The sequence below is a fragment of the Acanthochromis polyacanthus genome, chromosome 5, assembly GCF_021347895.1.
Source record: "Acanthochromis polyacanthus isolate Apoly-LR-REF ecotype Palm Island chromosome 5, KAUST_Apoly_ChrSc, whole genome shotgun sequence".
Lineage (NCBI taxonomy): Eukaryota > Metazoa > Chordata > Actinopteri > Pomacentridae > Acanthochromis > Acanthochromis polyacanthus.
Window position 1 is genome coordinate 4841660 of NC_067117.1, and position 18620 is coordinate 4860279.

The 18620-nt window shown below is 39.0% G+C and overlaps 1 protein-coding gene across 1 annotated transcript; it reads left to right on the forward strand.

Annotated features, from left to right (window-relative positions):
- Positions 1-38: 38 nt before the first annotated feature.
- On the forward strand, positions 39-18087 carry pkp1b (plakophilin 1b). The gene is made up of 13 exons (XM_022200660.2): positions 39-425; positions 1699-1784; positions 3418-3800; positions 4809-4950; positions 8413-8620; positions 9961-10123; positions 10965-11082; positions 12273-12452; positions 14559-14729; positions 14815-14968; positions 16414-16600; positions 16771-16855; positions 17416-18087. Exons 1-13 carry the CDS (start codon positions 239-241, stop codon positions 17488-17490), a joined length of 2139 nt encoding a protein of 712 aa, XP_022056352.1. The 5' UTR covers positions 39-238; the 3' UTR covers positions 17491-18087.
- The last annotated feature ends 533 nt before the right edge of the window (positions 18088-18620 follow it).

An 18620-nucleotide genomic window follows, 5' to 3' on the forward strand; every position in this document is an offset into this window, starting at 1 on the left:
CAGAACTAAACCTGCTTGTTGTTTGCAGCTCTGTAGTTTTCGTCTCTATAAAGGATGATTCTCTGCAGCGGAGTCTTGCAGCTCTTTTGTCCCCAGATGGGCGCGGTCTAAGCGGGCAGGGCAGGGCCGGGCCGGGCAGGACAAGGTGCGCTTTTATTACCTCTGATCACACCGACAGCAGACCGACCGACAGACTTCCCTGTTGGATGCAGTCGAGCCGTCCTGACGGTTAAAAGAAATGACGAGCGCGGATCCTCTAAAGTCGGCCATTTCCATCGGGAATGTGGACGACACGTCTCTGGCTCTGCCGTCCGGGAACCAGTACCGGACCGGACAGCAGCGGGTCCTGGAGCAGGTCCAGACCATCAAGAGGACCAAGTCCAGACAGCCCAGCAGGAGCGGATCCACCTCACTGTCCCCGACAAGTAAGAAAAGACCGCAGACCAGGAGGTTAACGCTCCCTCTGTTTTATTCTGTTTGTAGATCTCTGCTGGTGTGAGAAAAGAAAGGAAGTTTAGTCTGTTCAGCCCAGTAGCAGTCTGTCCTTATTCCCAGCAGCAGAATAAAAACTAAATACGTATTTCATGTCGGGAAATAAAGAGAGAAGAATTGCTTTTCTCACAGTTTCTAGGACTTGGCTACAAATACAGTGCTGGGAGTCAGGAAACTATCTTAGAAACCTGTTTATTTGTGGTGTTTTTGTTGTCTGAGTAGCTTCACTTTCTTCTATAGATTTAAAGGTGTGGTCTACACATCTGTAAATCTATAACCTGTACTCATTATTTAACCCTGTAAACCCCACTGCTGCGGCTTTATTTTTTATTATCATTTTCTACTTTTTATAGACAGACAGCGCCCTCCATAATTATTGACACCCCTGGTTAAGATGTGTTCTTTAGCTTCTAATAAATTCTTTTTTTTCTAAATTATATAGAACCACAATGAAAAAAAGAGGAAAATCCAACGTTTAATTCAAGTGCATTTATTCAGTGGGGAAAAAAAATCACACATTAAGAAATAATTCTGTTACATCAAATCATGTGTGCCACAATTATTAGCACCCCTGATGTTAACACTTTGTTCAACCCACTTTTGCAAACAAAACAGCACCTAATCTTCTCCTATAATACATTTTTCTACAATTGAGAGCATGCTTCTGCATTGAAAAGTGAATTTATTTTAAGGTTTTCAACACATCTTAACCAGGGCTGCCAATAATTATGTAGATACATCATTTTTTGGGTCTTCCAGGGTTAAATTAGAGGGTGAAATAGAACAAGAAAACTATTCCTGTCTGTTTAAACTATGACTTTAAATCTGAAGAACAGCTGTAATATTTTGTACTTTAATCCAGAATCAGATTTTTCTGCAGATAAAGTCACATTTAACTAGCCTGTGGCTGTAAACCAGTGATCAGTGACTGAAAATGTGCATTAGTGCTTATTTGTTATCATAACGAGGGCTGCTGTGCCACAGATTGGGACTGATCCATGCTTTCCTCCTGTGGTCTTCGCTCTGTGCTGCTGAACTCTCACAGTTTCTGGACGTTCTTTGCTCTGTCAGTCTGGACACCATTAAAACACAGACGAGCTGCTGGGAGGCTCACTCCGTTTCTTCTCCACAGACAAAGGCAGTAAACGGTCATAAACGAGGCGTGTACTGCACACATGATAACAGCTGATAACGCTCTCTCCTCAGGCCCTTCCTACGACTCCGTGTTCATAGACGGTCTGAAGTCACACTCCAGTCCTCCGAATGTCTTTGGAAACGGCTTCTCTCAAAGTGTGAGTTACGTCACGCTTATCTCTCTTTCTTTATTGACTGAGCTGCATGATTCTCACAGACGTTTTATTACAACAAAATGCGATAGCTGCAGTTAAGGACAGCTCCTCAGAAGTGGGAGGATAGCAGCAGTAATATGCATGTTGTTGTTTGATGAGTGATTCATTTGCAAACATTTTAAAAATGTGCTTCTTCAGCTTGCTTATTTTGTCCAGTCAGCCATCTGAAGAAAGGCAGGTTTATTTGTATGACAGCCTTCATGTTTATGCTTTACATAAAACATTAAGAGCATCACAGTGAGGTGCAGAGTTAACCCTCCTGTTGTCCTCATTGACCAAAAAATATCGTCTCCTTGTCTGAAAAAAAATCCAAAAATTCAGCAAAAAAAATTCTAAAAAGTTTCAGAAAATTTGCAAAACCTTCAGGAAGAAAATTCCAATAATTCCTTAAAAGTTTTACTTTTAAAAAAATGGCAATAAAATTTAAAAAAAACTTATTTGAAGCTATATTGTACCAGGATTGTCAAGCTTAGGTGTCTTAACTCTCCTGTTGTCTTCATTTATGGCACCAAAAAATATTGTTGCCTTGTCTGAAAAAAAAATCCAAAAATTTAGGAAAAAATTCACTAAATTCACAAAAATTTCCAAAATCATCAGAAAGAAAATTCCTTAAAAGTTTCCCTTAAAAGTTTTTTTTAAATCCCCAAATGTTGCAAGAATAAAAATAAAAAAATTTAAAAAAATCTAAAAATTGTAAATATTTTCAAAAAATGAGTAAAAGTGTTCCAAAAAATTCTAAAAAATATCTAAAGTGATTACATATATATCAGTAAAACTTCTAATATTTTCTTTAAGAACATTCACATAAAAATCAGTGAAATTTGCTGGATTTTGGTTGATTTTTTTTGTGAATGTTCTTAAGAAACATTTTTAACATTTCTTTTTTCCACCAAAAAATGTTCAAAAATTTCCCCAAAATGTTGAAAATGTGGACATCAGAAGTTTCACTGTGAAAATATTGTTTTTTTCAAACTTTAAAACGGGTCAGTTTTGACTCTCGGGACGACACGAGGGTTAAATGATGCAGAGGTTACACCTGAAAACTGTTTCAGATGTAAGTTTTTAGTTTGATGTTCTAATTGTGACACACTCACTAGCCATTGCGACTAAAAAAAATAATGAATGAAATGTAAAAAAACAGATTTCTTAGGGGTTGGTTACCTCGGGGAAATCTTATTGTAGATCTTATTAAATCTAAAATCCTGCCTCTGCCCCTGTCCTGACGAAAATACTCAGAACTTTATGACTATTTGATGCATCTTTGTTGTAGAAATAGCATAAATCTCCAGTTTGTAATAGAAACAGGGCCTCAGAATGTCTTGTCCTCATTTGACTTTGCCTCCATCTGAGTGCCAAAACCTGTCTCCAAACGTTCGAGTCTTTCTGTCTCGTCGTACCAAACTTTCACAACCTCTCCCACACCAGCTGCCAGACGTTGCACCACAACAGGTTTACTCACCAGTACGACCTGTCACCGTCTGATTTACCGCTGCCTGCTCCAAGTTACCGCATTACTGCCGCAATGCGCCTTCATGAGACATCTTTAATCACAAATGTGTGTTATCTGGCTCTGCAGTTCGGCTTTGAGAAAAACACCAACCGCCAAACCACCTCCAAAGGACCCACGGCGAAGAGGAGCACGGCGGCGTCGGCCTTCCAGTACGAGAGGGGCTACGTCAACTCCATGGCGGCCGCTCGGACCAGCACCAGCCGCAGCGAGCCGGACCTGGCCTGGATTCGCTCGGTGCCCAAACGCTCGGCGACCCAGCAGAGAAACGTCTCCACCAAGAACACCTACATGACCCAGAGGAGCACCAGTCAGTTCATGACGCCGCCCAAGCTTCAGCCTCCGCCTCTGAAAATCCCAAACGGTCAGAGCAAAGCAAACGGCCAGTTCATATGCAGCCAGATCGACACGTCCAAAGCCGAGGCCACAACCAAGAGCAAAGCGGATTCTGGGTAAGCTGTGGGTCAAATGGGCACGTTTTAAAGCTTAGAAATGAGGAAAAATATCCATTTCCACAGTGAAAATGTTTGAACATTTTTGATGGGGGAAAAAAGAAATGTTAAAAACTGTATTTCTTTTAAGAACATTCGGGAAAAAAAATCAGATTTTTTTCCGAATGTTCTTCTTAAAGATAATATTAGTAGTTTTACTGATATATATGTAATCACTTTAGATATTTTTAGGATTTTTTTGGAAGATTTTATTCATCTTTTGAAATTTGATTTTTTCAAGTTTTTTATTTTTAAAATTATAATTTCTTGCTAAATTTGGGGATTTTTTTTTTACAAAAATAAAACTTTTAAGGGAAATCTTTAAGGGATTATTGAAATTTTTTTCTGAAGGTTTTGCGAATTTAAAGTTTGAAAATGTGGGAAAAAAATATATTTTCAGAGTGAAACTTCTGATGTCCATATTTTCAACAATTTTTTAAATTTTTGAACTTTTTTTGGTGGAAAATTTTTTTCCTAAGAACATTCACAAAAAATCAACCAAAATCCAGCGAATTTCACTGGATTTTAGTAGATTTTTTTCTGAATGTTCTTAAAGAAAATAATAGAAGTTTTACTGATATATATGGAATCACTATTTTATATTTTATATTATATAATTATATATTTTATATTTTTAGGGTTTTTTGGAAGATTTTATTAATTTTTTGAAAATATTTGCAATTACTTTTTAAAATTTTTATTTCTTGCCAAATTTGTTTTTTGTATTTTTTTAAATAAATCATTTAAGGGAAACTTTGAAGGAATTATTGAAATTTCCTTCTTGAAGGTTTTGCAAATTTTCTGAAATTTGGGGAATTTTTTTTGCTGAATTTTTGGATTTTTTTTTCAGAGAAAGGAACAGTATTTTTTTGTTTCCCGTCAATGAAGACAACAGGAGGGTTGACTGACGTATTCCATTTTCTTCATTTTAAGCGTGAATTTAAAAAATATTTGAATTGTTTCACGAAGGTCCAACGGAACCAGTGGAGTTTCTGATCTCAGCATGAAGGAGGCTGTGGAGTTTCTGTCCAGTGAGGAGGAGTCGTACCAACACTGTGGAGCTTCCTACATCCAGCACAACGCTTACATCGACGACAGAGCTAAAGACGAGGTGACTTAGCTTCTTTCTTTTGTCTTCATGTCTTTATTTTCAAAGGATAACAATCTACAGGGCGGGCCATAAGTTTGCACACTGAACAACCATTTTTTTATATAATGTGCTCTACATGATTGCCATTGTTTCAAAAACTCACATTAAAGCGTGTTTTCCACTGTTGATGAACTTACATTAGCACAGTTGAAGCTCTGCTTGTAACGGCGTTGGTGAAACGTACCTTAAGATGATTTATGTCTCGTACCTTCATGGCCTTCAAAGTTAGCTTCAAACGCATCTTCTGGGGTATCCGAAACATGAAAAATATACATTTTCCCATGTATGGAAACTTATGGCCCACTCTGGTTTTTACAAAGTCGACAGAAGTGCTTTAGGGCTGCAACTAATGACGCCTCGACTAATTGTCTGAGCACGATACGTCATCAAAAGCGGAAGTGAGCGCGCAATGCAACAGAAATCAACGTCCGACCGGAGCGCGGAACACGGACGGACATCGGCGCTGCATCGTGCATGTATTATGTATGCAAGATGCAGCACGGACATCCGCGATCTATCGTAAACACGGATGTCAGCGTTTGCTATACAGCTGTATCTAAACGCAGACATCCGCGCTGCATCGTGCATACATAATATATGCACGATGCAGTTGTTATAATAAAGAAGGATTTCAGTGGAAAACAGTGTTTGCTGCTCGTTGCGCAACACGTAGGCAATGAAATCCTGAAGATTTGCTTTCACTTTTGCAAGTGTGTGTGCTGATTTTGAGCTTTTATTTAGAATTTTGATCTGCCAAGACGCTCTCAAACCAACCAGTGATCACACAGTAATGCTGGAATACCAGCTGGGCTCATGTGTTGTTGGAAGAGGATCTTATTTACCAGAAATACACTATATGCATGTGAGTGTAAAAAATGTGCATGAGGGGTAAGAATCCAAAGTGATCAGAAGCAGCAGCAGTCAGCTTCAATCTGTTGGAGTTTAAGCTGGAAGGAGGTGAGTGGAGTCGGAGCTGAAAGTTTGAGAGTGTTTTGTGTGGAGCTCCAGTCATTAGCTGCTGCAAAGCAAAAGGAGTTACGGGCAAAAACAGCACAAGTATTGAGGATGATGGACTTGATGTGTTCTCCAGACCTGTTCCGGAATGAATCAGTGGTGATCGTAGTTACAGCAAGTTAAAAACTACAGTAGCAGCTCTAAGCATGTACAGACACACAACAGACGAGAAATGATTCATCAGTTTCCAGCACGACCAAACAGATGCACAGCGCGGTGTTTCATGAGAAAAAAGCATCAGCTGCAGCTTATAAAAATACTCTGACATGGAGTGGAAACGTTGAACAGCGAGGTTGAATAAAATATGAAGTTTCCTGTTAGTCGCTCACGTTTGCGTAGGTAAACTGATTCCAGCACGTCACCTGACAATAAAAATATACATAAAACTGCTGCGTAGGAGGTCACTAGAGGAATAAATATGACAGATGTTACTACTGCAGACTTTGTTAGATGTTCTATGTGTAACTAGACTGTGCATAATAACAGATTGTATGATTGGTGTTTTTTAGTTTAGTCTTTTTAAATTCACCTTATATTTATTCTCCTTTTTTTAATAGTATTAACCCCTTGATGCCTACTGTTGCAGATTCACATCATATCACCTTTATTCAGACTGCAGATAGCGTATCCATTCCCCCAATGCCGGTTTGTGCAGATTCAATACGTACCTAGGAACCTTTTCCAAGCACTGGTTTCTGGTAGGACCGGTCTGAGTGGGATCAAATTATTATATATCTGTCGTTGTCATCATATCCTCCTGAGACCCAGCCCGTTCATTTATGTCCTCTTCACTGGACATCTGGTTTTTGATCCGTTTCTTTGGACTCATCTGAGCTACCCCACTAAATGCCGATTCCTTTCAAAATGATTTTTCACGTGAATGGATGGAAAGAGGAGAACTTTGCTTTCATGCTGAGAGAAGATGGAGACTGCAGCAAAGTGCAGGCCTCCTGACTGTTGAGAGTTTCATTTATGTTCATGTTCAGTTCAGTTTCTTAAAGTTTCATTAGAACGTGGATTGCCGTTCCTGTTTTCTTGTCGGCCTGTTTTTGATTTCTAAGCATCGCTGTTTTTCGTGGGGAGCTTTTTCGTTAAAATCGTGAATTGTTTTAGCTCCAAAACGGCAAGAAATCACAAAAACAAGTTAAACTGAAATATGCTTTCCCCCCCTCTGTTCTCGGGAGGATTTATCTGTTCTCTGCCCCTGTCAAAACAAGAAAAAAAATTATTTCATGGAACTTTTACCTTGAAACAAGTGAAAAAATCTGCCAATAAAACAAGTGAAAAATGGCTTGGTAAGATTTGATGATGTTTAGAATATTAATATATTTAAAATTAGCCGGGAAAACTTATTTGAAGCTTTATTTTACCAGGATTGTCAAGCTTAGGTGTCTTAATTCTCCTGTTGTCTTCATTTACGGCACTGAAAAATATTGTTTCCTTGTCTGAAAAAAATCCAAAAATGTAGCAAAAAAAGCCCAAATTTATAAAAATTTGCAAAATCTTCAGAAAGAAAATTCCTTAAAAGTTTCCATTAAAAGTTTTATTTAGAAAAAAAATCCCCAAATTTGGCAAGAAATTTAAAAAAAATTACATTTTTTTTAAATTAATAAAAATCTTCTGGATTTTGGTTGATTTTTTTTACTGAATGTTCTTAAAGAAACATTTTTTTTGACATTTCTTTTTTCCATCAAAAAATGTTTAAAAAATTTCCCCCAAAAAATTTGAAAATGTGGAAGTTTTCACTGTGAAAAGATTTTTTTAAGATTGCTTGACTTAACAGGATATTTAAGATGCATCGTCTGAAAACAAGTCCCTCCATCTTGCTGAAATGTCACTTTTTTTGTTTTCTTTTGTGAATTTATCTTAAATCAAGTGGGATGAGGCATTCTGAATGAAAATAAGACAAATAGACTTGGTAAGATTTTCAGTTTTTGCAGTGTAAAAGACAAATTAACAATCTCTACTTATTCTAGCATCGGCTGGAAAAACAAAAACACACCAAAGTTTTCTTTAAATTTAATTGTAAATAAATTCAGGCGTCAAGGGGTGAACCGTTTTATTTCTGCACTGTGAAATGGATGAGAGAAACGTCATTTCGTACATTCCTGAATGACGGTAAAGCTGAAGTTGAAGCTAAAACACTTAGGGTATTTGCTTCCTCTAGTGACCTAGATTGCTGAAAATGATTTATGACTTTAACATGAAGTTAACCTGTTTTCTGGGCTCCTGTGCCATCGACTGTTCTCACTTCTCAAACACTATAATTAGTCTGTCTTGGGGAATCCAGGCTGGATATGGAAGCAGTATTTCTAAATCGCCGTTCAAATCAAATCCCTGTCGTCTGAATTGAGGCGAGCTGTTGTGCTCCTGAAGCTGAACTAATCCTGCAGCCTTCTCGTCTTGCAGGTGCTGAAGTTCAACGGCGTCCTCCCTCTGGTCAACCTCCTCCGCAGCAGCAGCGAACAGGTCAGCCGCACGGCCTCGGCTGCCCTCCGCAACCTGTCCTTCAAAAGCGACAAAAACAAGGAGGAGATCCAGCGCTGCGACGGCATCCCGGAGGCCGTGGCTCTGCTCAGAGACACGGACTCCGTAGAGATCCACAAACAGCTGACAGGTGTGAATTACAGCTCTTGAACACACGCCTAACCAAACAAACAAGTCGGACAGAGAGTGCTACGTGTGGAGTGTTGGGTAATCCTGTTTTAATCCTCCGTCAGTCAGAACACTCCGCGCTGCAGAAAGTCTCAGTGTTTATCTGATGCTTTGGGTTTAGCTAAATGCCACTAAATATGTGGTTAATGTTTAAATAAATGCCTCTACATATCACAAACTTCCATGAAATCTCACTATACACTGGGGAAAAAATGCTCCTCTCAAAACAAGAAAAAAAAACTTGTTACAAAGAACTTTTACCTTGAAATAAGTGAAAAAAATCTGCCAATAGAACAAGAGAAAAATGTCTTGGCAAGATTTCTTGAAATAAGATTTGATATTTAGAATATTGAGATCTTAAAATTAGCTGGAAAACTTATTTTAAGCTGTGCTTTATGGGGATTGTCAAGCTTAGGTGTCTTAACCCTCCAGTTTTCTTCACTTATGGCACCAAAAAATATTGTTGCCTTGTCTGGAAAAAAAAAAAAAAAAGCGAAAAATTCCCTAAAATCATCAGGAATAAAATTCCTTAAAGATTTCCCTTAAAAAAAATTTTAATCCCCAAATTTTGCAAGGAATAAACATTTATAAATAAAAAAATCTAAAAATTGTACATATATTCAAAAAAAATCATAAAAATCTTCCAAAAATAAGCCTAAAAATATCTAAAATGCTTACATATATATATATCAGTAAAAGTTCTAATATTTTCTTTAAGAACATTTGGGAAAAAATCAAGTACAATTCAGTGAAATTTGCTGGATTTTGGTTGATTTTATTTTTCCCCCTGAGTGTTCTTGAAGAAACATTTTTTTAAACATTTCTTTTTTTCTACCCAAAAATGTTAAAAAAAAATTCCCAAAAAATGTTGAAAATGTGGAAGTTTTCACTGTGAATTTTTTTTTCCTCATTTTTAAACTTTAAAATGGGTCGATTTAACCCGCAGGACCGCAGGGTTAAAACAAGATAATTTCAAGATTGTTTGACTCTACAAGATATTTAAGATGCATCGTCTTAAAACAAGTCCCTCCATGTTGCTGAAACGTCACTTTTTAAGCGAATTTATCTTAAATCAAGTGGGATGAGGCATTTTGACTAAAAACAACACAAACAGACTTGGTAGGATTTAAAATTTTGCAGTGCATGTTACTAAAAATGTGGCAAATGTTTAAATTAAATGCACCTAAATGTCACAAACTTCCATGAAATCTAACTATAGCTCTATTATGAGAACATAAAGGAACTCTCACACTTGCTTGTGATTTAAACACACATTTAGGACCTGTTCCATTGTCTCTGCAGGTCTCCTGTGGAACTTGTCCTCTGCAGAAGACCTGAAGCCAGACCTGGTGAAGACTGCCCTGCCCGTCTTAGTGGAGCGTGTGATCCTGCCCTACGCCAACGGTTCGAACAGCACTAACGGCCAGTACCCCGACGTCTTCTTCAACGCCACAGGATGTCTCAGGTAAGGAGCAAAACCCAGCCATGCTTTTTTTTCTGCCAGGCGCCCCTTCGAAGGACAAAAAAACTTCCACGACCCCCCCCAATAACTTTGTATATGAAAACGTTTTTTTACATTAAAATGGGAATATGCAGGGCTGTGTTATTTTGTTGTTTTTCACAGTAAAGGTCAGGGCTGTGAAGCTCATTTTAGTCCACATAAAGCCCAGTGTGATCTCATCTGAGCCCCAGTAAAATCACAGCAAAACAACCTAAACCACCACAACTTCAACCTTTTCCCTTTGTTTTAGTTTGTTTTAGTTTGGCTGCACACACATCATCTTCGGTAAATTTGAGGCTGCTTCCCTCAGCGTAGAGGCTTCCTTCGTCAGGATTTCTGCCTTTGAAAGCGTTCATTCGGCCCTTTGATCCCTGCAGCTGTGAATGTAAATGTAAAACATCGTCGTATAGTGTTGCTGGAGGCGATAACAGCGCGATAATGGTTATCTTATCCCCTGCATCAGCAAACACGTTGCTGCAATGTAAAACATCTCACCGACTTCCTGGATCACTCAGTAAAAGCTTCGATTGTTTGACTGCTGCTTTACTATTTTCCCGACCCCTATGAGATTGATGTTGTTTACTTTTCAGAAAAGGGTGGATCGTTTTCAGACAAAGCTTATATTTCTCTTGAATTATATCTTGCTGCTGTCTGCTAAGCAAACAAATAGATTAAATATTTACCCACTGCACTTATATTTGCGCACTTACAAGAGTCGTAGATTTCAGGTGTTTGCCGACCATGTTTCTTCTGGTGATGAGTCATTTCTATACTGTATGAAAATCTTTTATTTCATCTTCAACAGAAACCTCAGCAGCGCAAAGCAAAGCAACAGACAGACGATGAGAAAGTGCCGCGGTTTGATCGACTCTTTGGTCAGTTACATTAAAGACTGTGTGGAGGCAGGACGAGCAGACGACAAGGTAAACACACACTGCACTTTGTTATCTGAATAATGAGCATAATAAACAGTTTCACTTCAGAGAGTCTTCTTGAGCATGATGACTGCTTTGTTTGACAAAAATCTCTTTCATAAACACTCATAAAAACCCTCATTTTGTAACAGAAGAACTTTTTTGTATTTGTTATCTGAACTCAATTCAATTTTATTTATTCTAAAATTATCACTAATGGGTTTTTCTTTTAATTCAGATTTATTGCTGTGCACTTACACCCCCTGTCAAAAGTTTTAGGACGCTTTCTCATTCATTTGAATGAGAAAGCGTCCTAAAACTTTTGACAGGGGTGTAGGTACACTGCCAGTCAAAAGTTTGGACACACCTTCTCTTTCAATGCTTTTTATTTATTTTTATTATCATCTAAATTGTAGATTAGTACTGAAGATTGACACTTTTATCCTCCACATGTATTCTTTTCTAGTTTTGACGTCTTCACTGATAATCTGCAATGCAGAAAATGGTCAAATATAAACCATTGAATCTAAACTTCCTGTTGTTCTGATTTATGGGCAGCAAAAAATATTGTTTCCTTGTCTGAAAGAAATCCAAAAATTCGGCAAAAAGATTCCCCAAATTTTCTGAAAATATGCAAAACCTTCAGGAAGAAAATTCCAATAATTCTTTAAAAATTTTCCTGAAAAGTTTTATTTAAAAAAATCCCCCAAATGTGGCAAGAAAATTCTTGTAAATATTTTTAAAAAATTAATAAAAATCTTCCAAAAAATCCTAAAAATATCTTAAGTGATTCCATATATATCAGAAAAACTTCTAATATTTTTTCTTTAAGAACATTCACATCAAAATCAACCAAAATCCAGCGAAATTCGCGGTCCAAACATTTTTAAGATTTCTTTTTTCTACCAAAAGATGTTGAAAGACTTCCCAAAAATGTTGAAAATGTGGACATCAGAAGTTTACTGTGAAATTATATATTTTTTCTCACATTTTCAAACTTTAAACCGGGTCAATTTGACCTGCAGGACAACACATTTTTTAATTCAGAACATCAGGACATCACTTTGAGTTTAATTTGCATGTCAAGTCATTAAAAAAAATGTCAGCAATATTAATTGTAGCTTCTGCATTTGATTGCATTATATTGTCTGTATAAACTTGTGTCCTCATGCTGTGTGTTTTTCCCTCTGATCCAACAGTCGGTAGAAAACTGTGTCTGCATCCTCCACAACCTGACGTTCCAGCTGGAGGCGGAGGCTCCCGCTCTGTTCAGCCGGATCACGGCTCTGACTAAGGTTGTGAACCGGAGCCACAGCCAGAACAGCAGCGGCCCGGTCGGCTGCTTCAGTCCACAGAGCAGCAGAGCTTCTGAACAGGAGGTGAGATGAGTTCACTGAACACCAGCGTGAAAACACTTCACCAGACATACCAGCAGACAGCAGACAGCACCAGCAATTACCTGTCTGTTTGTCACAGAACCTGTTAGCCTCAGTGCGACTTGTTCTTAGCTGCACCAATCATGATCACATTCCAGCCTCTCAAAGACGTGGAGTGACAGTGTGGGACTTTGGCGCCTGATCGTATGTGATATGTTTGTAACTTTTACTTTGCGGTTAAACTTTGCTGTCTTGGCATTAAAAACATGTACGCAATGATAAAGAACAGAACAGAAATGATAGAAATTAATTTTATGTTACTGCAGAAATGGTTAAATCGCTGTTTAATCCTGCCAAAAAAAAAAATCAGATATATTCAAAGATTAAATAAAAGGTGACCTAAATAAGTAACGGGTGGCGGGAATAGGTGGGACTCAGAAACACCCCCATAATTTAAAGACAAGACGCTTGTGCTCCAAAGAAGAAAGATGCACACTCAAAGAAGGACCTAGGATCCCTGACCCATCACTATACACACCAGTGAGCAGTGATTCCTAACACATCTCTGCAGGTCATCAGGTGGAAACCTCCCTTCAAAGGTGTTTCACTTATTTAGTCCCAGAACACGTCCAGGAGGCTAGGCGTTGAACTCTGGCATCCCCGATTCACCCCCCTATTGCCAGTTCACACTGCTCCTACACAATCCAAACAGTTTAGGAGATGCTCCAGATAGCGACCAGTGCCAATGCTACCAGCTAGCTAGTGCAAGATGCCGAATGCCTCGTGCCAACTGCTATAAACCGACAAAGAAACTATGCTTATAAACTCCAAACCTCTCTAAATGTTAATGCTGGCTGTAGCACTACTATTTCCAAAGGAAATTTACCACTGATAAAGAAACTATACAAGCCAGCTCACCAAACTTGCTAGTGCTACATGCTAATGCTAACCACTAATTGCTAAAATACTTCAGTACTTCAGCCAAGCTCACCACAGACAGAGAAAGAAACTATACTTAAAAACTCTCCAAACCTGCTAGTGCTAACTCTAAATGCTAATGCTAGCTGCTCCTACATAAAACAAACAGCACTACCATGTTCAGTTCACCCAGGCCCGTTTAGAAGATGCTCTAGGTGGCGACTAGTGCCAATGCTACCAGTTATCTAGCGCAAGATGCTGAATAAATAGTGCCAACTGCTATAAAATGACAAAGAAATTATACATATAGACTTTCCAAACCTGCTAGTGCTAACTATAAATGCTAATGCTAGCTACAAGACTACTACCATGTCCAAAGCAAACCTACCACTGACAAAAAAAACTGTACAAGCCAGCTCACCAAACTTGCTAGTGCTACATGCTAATGCTAACCGCTTATTGCTAAAATACTTTAGTACTTCGGCCAAGCTCACCACAGACAGAAACTATTTAACCTATTTAAACCCACAATTTAATCAATTGTTCCTTGTATCATTTCTGACGGAGACGTCCCGATAAGTCCTCAGCAGTCGAGGATCACAGTCATGTGGTCGTCAGCTAGTGTTCACATGTTGTCATAGTTACAGTGAAGCCGTGCCACTATCTCACAATGATACAGAAATCTTTAACAAATCCATGGATCCAGATTATAAGCTGCATCACTGCCAAAATCTAATCACTTGGTCCTTGTGTCATTTCTGAGCTTCCCTGGAAGTTTCATCCAAATCCGTTATTCCGTTATTGAGTAATGTTGCTAACAGACAGACAGACAGACAAACCAACACAGGCCGTCACATAATCTCTGCCACTTTTCATTGGCGGTGTAACATGTACTCCAAAACGAGAAAAAACATTGCAAAAAAAAAAAAATCTGAACAAGAATCGAGGATTTAAAAAATGACTGAACAACAGTTTAGCTGTGTGTTGGTTTGGCTCGAGGTGAGCTGTACGTGTTAAACATACAGTATATGTCACAGCTGGAAGGAAAATACATGCTCGAGTGCAAATACACAAATGATTCTAAGTACTACTGAGTCTTCATGGGTTACACTGTGCCAGAGAAGGCTGAGGATAAACAGAGATCAGTGGACAGAAACATGCTGAGGATGACTGATTCCCTTTCTCGTCCAGCATCACTTTGACTACCCGGTTGTTGAGGAGCAGCAGCCGAGTGGAGCCGGCTGGTTGATCCACTCCAAGACGCTGCAGAGCTACCTGTCTTTGATCGGCTCCAGCAAGCGAGAAGAAACACAGGAAGCCTGCTGTGGAGCGCTGCAGAATCTCACCGCGCATGAAGGCATTGTAAGACCTTTAGTTTGGTTGTGTTTGTACACTCGGCGTGGCATTTCTCAAGTCTGGCGTCTGATCTGGTTTCCTGTGTTCTCAGGTCTCCCATGTAATGAGTCAGACTATTGTGCAGAAACTGAACGGCCTGCAGGTTCTCAGCCCTCTGGTAAAGACAAGGAAGGTCAACCTGCAGAGGAGCACGGTGGCTCTGATTGGAAACTTGACCAAGAACCCAAACCTGCACAGTGCCATCGGTAAGAAGCAGCTCAAGACAAACAAACAGTTACAGCAGGGGTGTCAAACTCATTCTAGTTCAGGTTCCACATTCAGCCCAATTTGATCTCAAGTGACCAATAAAATCACAGCATAATGACCTATAATGACAACTCCAAATCTTTCCTTTGTTTCAGTGCAAAAATATTCACATTTATGGAATTATCGTTTTGGAAAACATCAGGAACAACCTGAAATTTCTGAAGAAAAACAGATTCAATTTCAACCACATTAAGCCTCAGTTTATCATTTACTCATTACAACTTCCACATCACAGAATGTCTATGAAGGAACAAAACATTTAGTCACAGGTATGTATTTAGTATTTCACTTTATGATCAAAATGACAAAAGTCAGACAAAAAACAACCAAAACCAGACAAAATATTACAAAAATGAGACACAAAATTACAAAAGCGAGAAACAAAAGAACTAAAAATGCCAGAAATGATACGAAACAGAGCAAAAAAAGAGGCAAAAAATTTGACAAAAAGCTACAAAATAGATAAATGACAAAAACGAGACCAAAAATGACAAAAGCGAGAAACAAAAAATAGACCAACACAAGCGAGACAAAAAAGACAAAAACGATGCACACGACAATGATTAAAAGAGAAAACAAAATGACAAAAATAAGAAACACAAGCAAGACAAAAATGACAAAAACGATGCACACGACGACGATGAAAATGATGATGATACACAAATGACAAAAGTGTGAAACAAAATGACAAGAAATGAGACACAAAATTAAACAAAAAAGAGACAGAAGATTACACAAAAAGTTACAAAGCAGCAAAAAAAATGGACAAAAACGAGACAAAAAATGACAAAAAAGAAACAAACGACAAAAAAATAGACAAAAACACAAGCGAGGCAAGAAAGAAACACAAAATGACAAAAAACAAAATGACAAAAACATCAAATGACAAAAGTCAGACAAAAAAACAACAAAAGCAAGACAAAATATTACAAAAACTGAATAAAGAACAATGAGCAATCTAGTATTTTACTTTCTGATAAAAAAAAAACTTGTCATGGTCTCGAAGTTATTTTAAATGTATAGTTTTACTAATTTGCAATCTGCAGTTAATGTCTTCTTTAATTTTTACACTTTGAGGGCCGGATTGGACCCTCTGGAGGGCCGGTTTTGGCCCGTGGACCTCATGTTTGACACCCCTGAGTTACATTCTTAAATACTTTGTACTCATTCGAATCAGTCATTTGCTTTAAACATGAACATACTCAGGATCTAAACATAGTAGGATCATAAAGAATAAGATTATAACATTTTCCACTGTTTAATTTCACTGAAAGATGACAAAGATGACGACCACCACCTTTTAATCCTTTATCTGGAACAACCTGTTGCTGTTTTATGAGTTTGCCTGTGTTAAGCGGTGGGTGGGTTTTGTTTGTTCCTGAAGGTCGTAAAGCGCTCCCAGAGCTGCTGGACCTCCTCAGCGAGGGAACCGCTGCAGGGAACGAGTCCGACGACAACCTGGCCATGGCCTGCCAGACCGCCAGCCGCCTGGTTCTGAAGGAACCCGAGATGACCAAGAGCTTGATAAACAGCAACCTGATAAAGTCGCTGAATGATCTCACCCGAAACAAGTAAGGTCGCGCGAGACCAAAGAGAAATTTGACCTGTGTTTGCACTTTTAAGCATAGACGAGACTGTTAAGATATGGAAAATAGCTGTCACTCAGAGGGGATTGTGTTTGGATGCAGCTCACATTTCCACAAGCTCAAACTGATCTTTGACAGCCGGTTTCCCTCCGCAGATATTTCCCAAAATCCAGCAAGACGGCAGCCCTGCTTCTCTTCAAACTCTGGTCAGACAAAGATTTACAGAGCTTCCTGAAAAAGGTGAGTGGAGCTAAAAAAAAAAAAAAACAAGCACAAAATTACAAAAAGGAATAAAGCAAACGCAGAATGACAAATATAAGACAAAAAACCCAAGCCAGACAAAAAAGAAACCCAAAACGACAAAAACGAGAAACAAACCATGAGACAAACGAGCTTCCTGAAAAAGGTGAGGAGCTCCACCCTGAGATCTGTGAGGGTTCGGGTGTGTCCTTTGCTCTGCAGCCCACACCTCTCTCAGGTATCTGTGAGAAACATGGAGAAAGCTCGAAAGATTAAGCAGCGTTGTCAGGAAATGCCCAGTGAAAGTAGATGAGACGCTCGAGCGGCTGGGCTGAGGAATCCTGGAGCTCAGGTTCCAGGGATCACTGGCAGGACTTTGTTCACACACGAATAGCATCACGATTAGCGCAGTGAATCATACCCCTGCTGAGGTAATGTTTGCATTTTGGACTCCGGCTCAAAGCGGAGCATCAAGACTTTGCCATTAGCACAGCGCAGGTTAGCTCATGATTTCACTGTAGCTACTGAGGCTGATTCATATTTAACCATTTGTCCTGCAGCAAGGGATGAGTAAATCATCATTCGTGAACGACACCACCATGGCAGCACACAGGTCGCTCCAGGTCGTTGATTAACGGCTTAAAGGACCTCTGAAAGCCTTATTCTGAAGTAACTCGCCTGCAAGGTCTTCGCACATCTACAGGACTGAGGCTGAGCAGCGACCTTTCCCATTTCACGCTGATTTTTTTTTACAGATTTGTCTGCATAATTTCTGAATATAGCTTCCACCAACATGTAATTCCATAGCCCTGCATGTGCTGCAGGAACAAAGGTGAAGGTTGCGGGGTCAGATGTTTGCTACAGAACTCATAAATGCACATTTTTTTAAGTTGCTTTTCTGGTTTAACAGCTGTCAGATGTCTTTTCATGTAGCTTTAGCATCGCTACCTGCAATCTGGAACCATGAGCTTGTTTTAATAGATGCTGATGTAAGGGTTAGGATTCTGTTTTGCACTGATGTTTTAGTGTCATGTAACAACTTTGTAAAGATAGATTTTGATACTGTACAATTAGCATTCGTAGCAGAATATCGTTGAGGTTTGTGTAGGTGTTTTGTCCTAAACAGTGATTTGTTTTACGTTTTGTTGGTGGCGTATCCATGTTTTCTCATGTGTTTTTGTGCAATCTTATAATGATCTGTGTCGTCCCTAATAAAACTGACAGAAATCGAACTTTTTGAGCTGCAACGATTGAATTATTAGTCAGCTATCAGGGTCACCGGAGCGTAAATGTCGTCACACCCTTGGAGGTTTTTGGGCTGCGGAGTTTGAAACGCTTCCGGGCAGATTGGCAGCACAAATTCTGTTTGCTCCACCCTTATGTTTTTCTTTATTTTGCTTGGAGAACAAGCTATTAGACACATTCCCTGCAGCTGCTGTTGTCCTCGGTGTGTTATGTAATAGGTGACAAGGTTTGAACTTTGCTCGTTCACACTTCACACAATCCACACAAGCGTCCAACGGAGAATCCTGGCGCTTCACGGCTGATCTTTTCCATAATCATTTGATTTCAGATTTACGTGTTCGTATGCGACCACTTACAGCTCATCCAGCCCGGGTGTCTTTTTTTCTTCTAAGCCAGAAGGAAAATGGGACTTCAGCCAAAGCAAACATCATCAGATTTTGTCGGAACAACAACCACCAAACAAGCCCAGTTCTGGCAAATACAATCTGGCCCTATTAAAGAAGGTGTGGCTGTTTAATTA